Raw genomic sequence first — 10,994 nt, 5'->3', positions numbered from 1 at the left:
TCAATCAGAGTTTGTAACCATGTTTTCTGACTAGAAAATCAGAGTTCTAGCAAAACACAGAACCAAATCAATAGAAAATCCAAGAATCAAAACCTGAATGTAACTGGATTAACAAGCATTATGTCATTTTAAAATGTTCAGAAACCTCTCTACTGGTCAACCGTATATATCACATAAAAATCAGTTTATGATCTTCAATGGAGGCTGGAAAAAAAAAGTAAAAATATCCACATACCAGCTACGTCGCATAACCTAACTGTTAATACTGCAGGCGATCAATATCAAAATTACACTTGGCCTTCAGACTTGAAATATGACTCCTTACATACAACTAAGACAAAAATAAGGAGCAAAGTAATATATTAGAAGTCATGCAGTTTATGATCTTCAATGGAGGCTGGAAAAAAAAAGTAAAAATATCCACATACCAGCTACGTCGCATAACCTAACTGTTAATACTGCAGGCGATCAATATCAAAATTACACTTGGCCTTCAGACTTGAAATATGACTCCTTACATACAACTAAGACAAAAATAAGGAGCAAAGTAATATATTAGAAGTCATGGAACAACATTAGAGCATCATCAAGCTTTGCAAGGGATGACTGCAATATCATCCATCTTCGTTTCTCTGCTGTTTTCTCCTTTTGCAGCTTTTCTGGCAATCCTTGTTTTGGTAATAAAATCTGTATCACAAAGAAACACAAGGTTAAGCAACCAGAAGGTAACATATGTAAATGCTCAGGCTGTCTGTTAACACATGTAAATGCTCAGGCTGTCTGTTGACACAAAAAGCCAACGGTTGCATCTATGGCAAGTGCTTCGGGTCTATTTATGCTTATTTGATGAGGGAATATTCCGCACATCCCCAAAAAGGGAAAATAATCCCATAAAGAGCCCTATATACATGCCCCACTATCAATTTCAAATCAGTGCAACCAACATACAATATCAGTACAAACAGAATATTGCACGTGTAATAGCCAACTTTAAAATCAACACATTTCATATTCTCCTTCCTCCCTATGTGCCTATGTGAACCTTACCATTGCATGGCCCAAGTAGAGATGTTGGACAAAATCTGATCATTGAGATTTACGAGGGTCACTAGCCAGTACTTGCTCTCTAGGTCCTACGTAGGGCAGATACAGGTATGGGTGCGGATGCGGGATACAGCAAATTGGTAAAAAGTAGCATAGGCAAGATGGCTAAAACGCATGAACTGTAATCATAGTTTTCAGCTAGATATGTGTAGGACCGTTTGAAACAATAGTTCTTAACTGAATATAGCTGAAACGAACTCAAACCTTGTCCAACAAGTTCCAAAAAGGGATGTGAAGAATAGGATATATATGCCCAAGGAATGTATGATAGAATGTTTAAATCAAAACATGTATTGTATAATTGAGTACACATCTGAATAAATATATGCATATGTGTAAGGAGAATCCATAAAGTGTCACGTACGGCTTCATGATAGAAATACCCATATAACATAGTCTAGGACCCCTGAATTTTTTTTATTAATAAAACCAGAGGCAAGAGTAATTTATGTTTTAACTTGAGATGCAGGGACACTCCAGTAAGATAGGCTAGAAATCCAGGCTATGAAACATAGCCTGTTATATAAATAACAATTTTTATCCTGTATTTATGCATAATAAAACTAGAAAATATGAATCAAGCAATTAATCTGTAAACAATAGAATTCGCTCCTGCAATAAATTCGGACAATATTGGCAATATCTTACACAACAAATGACATGCACACAAATAGGACAGTTTTTTATGCTGGTAATTTGGCATTGTTTTCAGTTGACAATAAGAATCAAAGCCTTTTAAATTATCTTTAACTTAATATGCATATAGGTTGATTATACAAAAAAAGCAGCATTTTGGAGCTACCCATACAGTTGATAAAACTTCACAGTTTCCAAAGAGAAATAAACACAAGCACATACAGTTTTTGTTAAGCTTCTAAATTATCCTAAGAATAAGGATCGGCAGAAATACAAAATCTAGGACAGAAATTAATAAATAAGCTGGATAAATAGTTGTATCTTGCTTGGCACTAGGGAAATAAGTAAATGCCTCTTCAAATTTTATTAAGACCTCCATCAGAAAAGCCTCGTAAATGATCCAAAGTAGCTCACAACAAAAACACACGTGAATAAAAATCTGATAAAGAAGATACTCATGCATATGAGAATAGAGTGTAGGTGTGATAACCTCGGGATCTTGTTCAATCATGTGTCCTGCCCTTTTACTGAGATTTAATGCAGCATGATACATATCATTGACAATATGCATCAAAAGCTTTTTTTTATTCACTTCCCATAAGAAATAAGTAAGTTGCTTCCCAACAGCTGTAACCACTCTCTGCAAGGAACATAAAGATGTAAAAAACTGCCAACCTCTGAAATCAAGAACTATAAATAATGCTAATGATATAAGACACAATGCTTTTGCTAAACAAAGCACTTGAGCGAAAAGTATAATCATTTGTAATATAGTTTGCTAAATACCTGCTAACATGGTTTCTTAAATGGTGTGAGAGCAACAGTTTCAAGGTGTCATGAATTCAAGCCTAACCTTGCAATTTAAATTGTTCTTTACTCCTGTTTATTTTGCCTTCCTAAACAAGTTAAGTTTATGCTAGAACCAATAGAACATAGGTTATATGCAATAACTCTTCCCAAACTCCTTAGCTTCACTAGAGCCTTGATCTTTCTTGGCTTAAGGGTTCAGAGGATTGAGAGGAGGGAAATGGTGAAAATTTCTGAGTTCAGAGTTAGGGGCTGTTAAGTGGCTGGCCAAGAGGCGGTGAAGGAAAGAGGGTGTTGGGGAAATTTCTCTCGAAAATGAAAATGAAAGAGAGAGAGAAAAGATTGTGTGTTATATACTCTAGAGCATGTGGAGGGGAATCTTGGAATATGGCAAATTGTAGGGTCTTTTGTGCAATCTTCCCCTTTCACTCATGGCTGCCCAAACCATTTTAATCTATGCTATCTCATTTTATCCTCAATAGGAGCAACCTTTAATTTACTACGGAGTGCATCCATAGTAAATCAGAGGTTGCTCCTATTGAGGATAAAATGAAAGAGAATAGATTAATATAGTTCGGTCATGTATAATGGAGATCCTTTAGTACACAAATTGGGAAAAACGATAATATTAGAGTTCATGGGGCTAGGAGATCTAGAGGTAGACCTACAATGATTTGGTTAGAAGCAATTAAGAAGAATATGATTAGGACTAACTTAATGGAGGAGATGACCCATAATGGAATGGAATGGAAAAATAGGATTCATATAGCCGACCCCCAAATATTTGAGAAGAAGGATTGGTGGTGGTGGTGGTTGTTTTTGTACTCATGGCAGCCAAATTATTTCGATATGGTATTTATGTTGTTTTTTAAAAAACTTTTTGACATTTTGGTTTAACTTTAATCAAAGTTTAAGTCTTGGATGATTAAGGATTTAAGGTTATCATGCTAAGGTTAATATGCATGGTATACATAACTAAGGAGAACTTTAATGAGGACATGGTCACAATTTATTCTCATGGTATTAGAAGATGTGAATAGAATTTGCAGATATAGGGGTTGATATCGGAAACAGTAATTGAGTATAAAAAAGAATATGAAATTGTTATAGTAATTTGAGTGCTGAAAAGTAATCTCCAATCAAAGACAGACAAGTATCACACATTATGCGTAATCGAGCCAGCACTTCAAAACAATCCAAGACCCAGCTCGGATGACTCGACACGTCGACATCTCGTGAGGACGACTCTAATGACGCTACATGTCGACCCCTGGCTAGGTCAACTCCCTGATTGACCGGCCATTCAGCCGATATCTTACGAAGGCGACTCAAAGGGTGGTATTTCTTGACCACTAGACGAGTAAAAAGGCGACGAAATACCTCAAGCCTCGAGCTCCTTCCCACGCGCTGACAGCTGATCACCTCTCAATAAATGTCATTAAATGCATAATCGGTGACATCGTTCCTCTACCCCCAATAGTCTTTAAGACACATCGGACCACGTCGACACCGCACGCCTCTAATTACTTCACATCAAATGCAGAAATGACTTCTTCTCCACTCGTCAGTCGACACATGTAAAGTAGATGCTGACATGGCCGTCATTCCATACTCTATCGAAGTTATCATTCTACCATTCTGCTACCACTATAAATAGTGGTACTATTTTTAATATAGAGGTAAGATTATTTTTCTCTACCCACTGTGCTTAAGAACTTCTACAGTTCAGTTACTTCCCCACTCAAGCATATTACTGATTTGATCGTTGGAGAAACAACTGGGGAACTCAACCCCGCCCTCTTACGATTTTCTATTTGTGCAGGGAAGAACACACCTCAGAACCGGACATTCGGAGGGTTAAATGACCTCCATGGGTTAAATGACCTCCATCAACTTAATATTTTCTCTTAGTGACTGATTGATATCAGCCATCAATAGAAATATTACGGTTATCTAATGAAATCTAATCTAATTTCCTAAAAATCTATCCAGAGTGTGCATACTCATATTTGTCCTCCGAAGAATCGTGAGGCCTCCGAGACGAAGCTGAATAGTTACCAAAGTTTCGACGCCAATTGATCACAAAATTCATGTGAAGAATAGGAATTTCTGATGGGCCAAACATAAAGTGTGCACCAGAGATGCATGAACTCGGTCTTAATGAACATGTGAGCAAATAAACAGCATCAACAATAGAAGGTAAAGTGGTAGAATCATCCAAATGTTTAACAAACTGAATCTTGGACCATAAAATGTTTTTCCAATCATATAACATAGGATAGAAAGTTGTCTGATGGAACACTTATTTTCCTCAAATGGTAAAACATCTAACCAAATTTAATGGCCAATTGCTTAAACCAATGCAAATAATCTCAAACAAAGTCACATGTCAATGCACTTCAAGTGTGAGCAATAACCTGATTCCAATCTGTCTGCTAGATTATTGGAAAGGGTATTCTGCATATATACCCCTCTAGTCTTTCATATTTGCAAAATTACCGTCTAAAACTTGATATTTGTAAAATTACTCTCCAATTCTTTAAGACTGGGACTTTCTATCCCTCACTTATTCTCTTATGGAACATACTGGATAGGGGTAGACGTGGGCCGGTTTGAACCGCGGGCCGAACCAGCCCAACTTGCTTAGGTCAAAACCTGGTTTAGCCCACAGTGGGTCGGGCCCAACTCGGCCTATGATATACCAGAGCCATGGGTCGAGCTAGGTTCCACTCTAAACCTGTGGTTAAAGAAGTAGGCCCAGCGCACGCTCGACTAGACCCTTATCCGACCCGGCCTAGCCCAACGTCTTAGGTAATAGTTACATTTTGATATAATTTTAGTAGCAACTCAATTCAAAATTTGTAACCTCCAGATGTTTTGAGTTATTAATATTTCGATGAATATTTGTAGTCATTTTGATTTACTGAAAATACTCAAATTATTGTGAATCTTGTCTTTTGAGATAATTTCATCACCAATTGTAAATTTATAAGGTTTAGACTTCTCAGAAAGATAAAATACAAGTTTTCTTCTTCAGACTATACATACTAATCTAGAAAAAATTTTAAAAAGAAAAAAATTGAATAGAAAAAGGTGTACGGGCCAATCTGCGACCCAAATTGTTATGGGTCGGGTTGGACCCGGCTGGCCCCATGCAGGTTGTGGGTCGGGTCAAACCCGACTTGGCCCCATGCAGACCGTGGGTTGGGCTGGGTCTACCCCCTGGGACAGTTCTTGGCACGGCCTAATGAGGCCGCCCGGGCCCAGGTCTGAACTGTCCGTGACCCAAAACTGGCAGGGCCGGTCAATAGGTCAGACGTAGCCCAACGCACGCCCACCCCTAATACCGGGTACATTCTTTAGAATTATGTCAGCTTAGGTAAAATTTGCTGTTGATGACTAATATACCCTTGCTTAATAAATACTAATTATATTTCTAATTAAAACAACCAAGGCTGGTGATAGGTAGAAGGGACAAAGCCCTAATGGATTTTTTTTTCCATCTTTGTTCAGAACCCTATCGCGACCTCCATCAATTCAAAGATGACAACCATCTTTGAGACCAAGCCCTAAAGGAATGGAAACAATAACATTAATCCTACCATCTAGAATCTCGGGGTATAAAAACTCAATCTCTTTCTAACATTTGCCTCTACCCCTATGTTTTCTGGAAGCTAATTGCATCCATCTGTTTCTAACATTTTTTCTTTGTCCCTTCTCTAACCTTTCATCCTCTCTGGCAAAATGTTTGGGTTGATTGTCCTATCTAATGAGTATGGGGGTGGAGGATTACAAAGGTCAAAAAGGCCCATCCAACTTTGGAAGCCTACCAAATGTGGGGTATAAAAAATTGATATAGGAGACTTCGAAGGTAATTTTGCAAATACCAAGATTTGGCAGGTAATTTGCAAATAAGGAAGATTTGAGGGGTATACATGCAAAAACCCCTACTGGATAACTCAAGCAATGAGTAATCGGAAAACGATAAACACTCAAGACCAAGAGGATTGAAAAGAGGACGAATGAGAATCAATTGATTGAAGGAATGGCATGTTAAATTTACAATTAATTTGCGGAAATAAAGGTGTAATTCTGGTACAAGAACAAGTATCCTTTGTAATAGACTTAAGCCTTAAGATAAAAGAACCCTATGTGACACAAAATAAACTGTGGTCAAAATGTAGAAAGAAAAACTCAAGAGAGCTTCCTCATAAGCAAAAGAGGGCTCTCTCACAAATCAAACAGTAATCTCAATTAACAAAAAAAATCCCCAAGCCAAGGACACGAGTTTTCCTGAGACAATAAATCCTTCAATGAAAACGACACAATTACAGGAGGGAGAAATCACTTGTAGTATATATAAATATTACACTATAAATTTGCATACATGTGTTCATTATATATTCTTAAGAAACCAACAAATAATGAGAAAAAAATATTATACATGCCCAACCAAAAATCATTGTAAGTAAGCCTGATGCAAGTTCCTGTCTTTTTCATTTGGCTTTTAATATGCAAAATAAAAACAAGAGCCAATTGTTACATCAGAACCAAAACCTGATTCAAGTTGATTTTGCAGTCCAAACTTACACATTACCTGTCAATCATATTTAATTGTAGGATGTATACACTGACTTAAGATCTATACAAGATAATGGTGAATCCATCTTCACATTATATTGGAAAATTTTCAGAACTAACTAAGAGCCAAAAATTTTCTTCATAAAAAATGAAAAACAAAATCCAAACATAAGTATGTATTCTTTACCTCCACATCCAAGTACTCATCCTTCCAAAGCTTGTATAGAAGTACTTGATTTTCCTTCTTCTCAATAAAAGTTGTATCCGCAATCTATAAGATGAAATATATAAAAATTATTATAACGAGGCATAGAGAACGGCATTGCATATTTCACATGTTATGGCATTGTCGAAAATAAAACATATGTCAATTTCATGGCATTATGACACGTAGCTGACTAATAGTGAATTAGCAAACTAGACAAAAAGAGTTCTCGCAACCATCATAAGTTTATATGCACTATGCAGCTGTTGAACTTCATGCAGTTTGTATTGGTCTCTCATGCATGAGGGATAAATGACAACGAAAAGCAGGGGGGAATATATTTCATGCTCGCTAAACCATCTTAACCTTGCTTGGCAGGCAATATTGGCAGTGCATGCTGATACTGACACATGATACCCAACTGGATAAATATCAACATTATAGTAAGCATTGATATTTGGGAGCCTTGGACCACAAATTACTTGACTGTTAAAAGAGCATCTTATTTCTCAGACCAAACAGGAATCCACTTCTTAGCTCATCAAATGGATCTACAGTTTGGCAAGAAAACTCACAGTAATTACGGATGTTTATCACATTACAGGATTTTGAACAATATTTTTTTGCTATTACTAGTAATATGTAGAATTCCAGAGGGTGGAGTACTACTTCCAAATGAAAAAGGGAGAAACAGGCATAATGTTTATAGAGTCAAGTGGAAGTGCAGGTTAATTGATTAAATCAAGCACCACTGCATCTATAACAGATAAACAATTGGGAGCATAACTCTATGCAATCTGTCCTGGAAATCATAAGAAATTTTAACAACCAAAACTTTGGATGAAACATCAAAAAACAAAAGACAGTTCACCTGACATAATTTACACTTCGTATGCCACATTCGAATAAACTATACACGCTTAGTTGGTACCATTTAGAAATGGGAAAATTTTCTGCCACAAATATGTCAAACCGAAATTTAACATAACAAATAAGAAATTTTACTTAGCAGAAAATTTTCAGGAAATCATTTGAAGAAAACATGGTTTAAATGTCTAAAAAATATATGGACACCAATAAGTAATATTTTTTTAATGATAATGGTAAAAGAGCTGTATTCCGGATAAAAGGCAAGGAATCTAGAAGAATCATATCATCTCTCGTGTCTCATATCTTCACATTTCTCTCCAGGTTATTTAGCATCTGAATGGTTCATGTAACTGCTAGTTAAATATCCCTAAGCACACACATTAGTTTCTTACCTCATCTCTCATTTCCTGTCCCGTCATAAAATATGTTCATCCATCTAGTAAAGTGAACACAACTAGTGTAATCAACATTCGATCCTTGCAAGACTCCTATAAATTGATACCCATGATTTCAAAACCACCTTCTATACAGAACAAGTGATTACCATATCTGTTTCTTTTTTTCCACCGTCCTTCACCAGTAACCTGAGTATCCTAAATGCTTCTTTTCCATATCTTCTCAAAACAAGGGACTCAACCTTTTGATGTAGAAAAAGGAAGTGTCAGTATGAAGGATAGATCATTAGTTATATAGTAAAAATGCTTGTAACTAAGTACCTCATCATTTCGACAAATTTCTATAACTCCTTTCAGATCTACATCAGGAATTGCATGAAGATCAACATGTCAAACACCAAAGCCAAGGAAGCAATTAGCTAAAGTTAGTCTTGCAGAAGGGGATGGCCAAAAGTAGCCTTAAAAGCAAAAATAAAAAGAAAAAAAGCTACCGATAGTATATAATGCCCCTGTATCTTCACTACATAGATGGCATCCAAGTTGGTCAAGGATTATTCTAACTTGTTCCAATGCCATTGCATTTCCTCCAGGCTTTCTTCTCACCCCTTCTAAGATTGCATCCATGGTTGCCGTGACTACAAGTGAAAAAAGCCACATCCAAATGTCAAGGGAAAAGAAAACAATTTATTAAACATATGGTTGAAGAATATTTTTTCTAACAAAAACATGAGCAGGTCTTGGCAACAAGGATCATGCATAACACCAAGGCACCTGTCTAAATGGAGTAACATCTAGGCAGCTGCCCAGGCCATTTTTACAACAGAACAACTTCTAATTTTATGAGGAAAAAATTACTAAACTACAAGCATTTCTAGTTCTGTTTTGAGCAACATTGAGCAAGAAACAGAGGAATAATGAACTTAAATACCGGTAATTCCTAGCTCAAATTTGAAAAGAAATTAATAAAGACCTATTAAATCTCACGCAGGAAGATAATGATAGACTCTAAATGCTAATGACATATATCATTTTCAGTAAGAACATTAAAGGTAATGGGTATGTTGCACTGTAAGCCATAAGATCAGAAAGACACTTAGTAAGATAAGGAATCACACTTCAGATGCTTCTCCCTCTCACGCAAGGGACTCATAGAAAAGAGCAACTCTTGGGAAACTAGTTTCATAAAAGAGCAACTCTTGGGAAACTAGTCTCAAAAATCAGTTACCACTCTAGGAAGATTTATCCATCAATCACCCAAAACATTTATTTGAGCCCCTGCAACCAGTGTCCTCACTCCTCTATCCTCAATTTAGCAATTAATAAAGAATAAACAAAACAATTGATGACGATATGACTGAATAAAAAGTATCCTATGTAAAAAGAGCTAAAAAAAGAGCTAAGCGGGCCGCTTAAACGGCCCGCCCAACTATTTCAAAGAAAAAAAAAATCAAAACGGGTGCTGAAATTAAACAAACCCAAACCCAAACCCAAACCCAAACCCAACTAAAAACCCTAGATACCATTTCTCTCCTGACGCCGCCACGAGAATATCTCGTTACTGAAATCATGTTCCTCTTCGAAGCTTCCTCGACCTCGTCGAACCTTCCCCGACCCTCGTCGACGCTTCCCCGACCTCGTCGAACCTTCCCCGACCCCATCGAACCTTCCCCGACCTCGTCATCGATCTCCGAGCTTCCCCGACACGTGGGAAATGAGCTACTCCCGCGTCCCTTTCATTTAGGTGTGGAAACGTACCCAAACCGCACCCGATACGGGTATGGCGCCAAAATTGCCGTGTCGGAGTATCACAGCTCATCACTCATCATTTCAGGCAATTCAAGTTGAGAGAGCTATGAATCATGAAACAATATGCAAGTGATAAACAGGACAATGACCAAAAAGTAGCACGGAACATGGTATGACCAACAAGAGAAAAGTACTTCTATGGTATACAATACATTAATAAAATAAAGGAGAGGAGCAGATCCTCCAGAACAGTTTCAATATGTATGGCACTCAGACCAAAGCCTGAAATAGAAGTAAGACAAAGCACGCTGAAAAAATCAAGTAATTAGGCTCCTTAAAAAAATTGTCAACAGGATTTTCATCAACTACCTGAGGTCATTTCTTCAATTTCTATCTTTTAATTCTTATATTACAAAATATAAATTATAGCACTTAGGGTAACATTATGAAATTGAAAAGGGAAGAAAAAAAATGAATCAACACGGTGTATGACTTCTACGATGAAAAAAAAGAACTGAGACAAATCAAGATAAAACAGAATAGACAGGAAATCAACATCCTTCGTCCCGAAACAAATTTTGAGCTCTGAAGCTGCATCAGTATAAATTACAATCAAGGTTAGCAGTAACCAACAAATATCCATAAAGCTG

At 36.9% G+C, this 10,994-nt stretch overlaps 1 protein-coding gene across 3 annotated transcripts in view; it reads right to left on the bottom strand.

Annotated features, from left to right (window-relative positions):
* The window catches only part of LOC109839981 (DNA-directed RNA polymerase III subunit RPC3), a 25,892-nt gene continuing 15,124 nt past the window's right edge, over window positions 227-10,994 (bottom strand). For 2 of the 3 annotated variants that reach the window (XM_020408454.1, XM_020408456.1), the window contains 6 exons: window positions 9,090-9,233; window positions 8,920-8,957; window positions 8,748-8,840; window positions 7,316-7,399; window positions 2,231-2,380; window positions 420-687 (listed from right to left, as the gene is read on the bottom strand). In XM_020408454.1, the coding sequence (XP_020264043.1) occupies window positions 556-687; window positions 2,231-2,380; window positions 7,316-7,399; window positions 8,748-8,840; window positions 8,920-8,957; window positions 9,090-9,233 (641 nt within the window). In that variant the 3' untranslated portion in view covers window positions 420-555. Of the gene's footprint in view, window positions 321-419; window positions 688-2,230; window positions 2,381-7,315; window positions 7,400-8,747; window positions 8,841-8,919; window positions 8,958-9,089; window positions 9,234-10,994 lie in introns of those variants that run through there. The other variant, XM_020408455.1, reaches the window with a different exon arrangement.

This window comes from Asparagus officinalis, chromosome 5 (assembly GCF_001876935.1).
Source record: "Asparagus officinalis chromosome 5, Aspof.V1, whole genome shotgun sequence".
Taxonomy (NCBI): domain Eukaryota; kingdom Viridiplantae; phylum Streptophyta; class Magnoliopsida; order Asparagales; family Asparagaceae; genus Asparagus; species Asparagus officinalis.
Note: the sequence above shows the minus strand (reverse complement) of the source record. Positions and strands in the feature narration are given on the sequence as shown.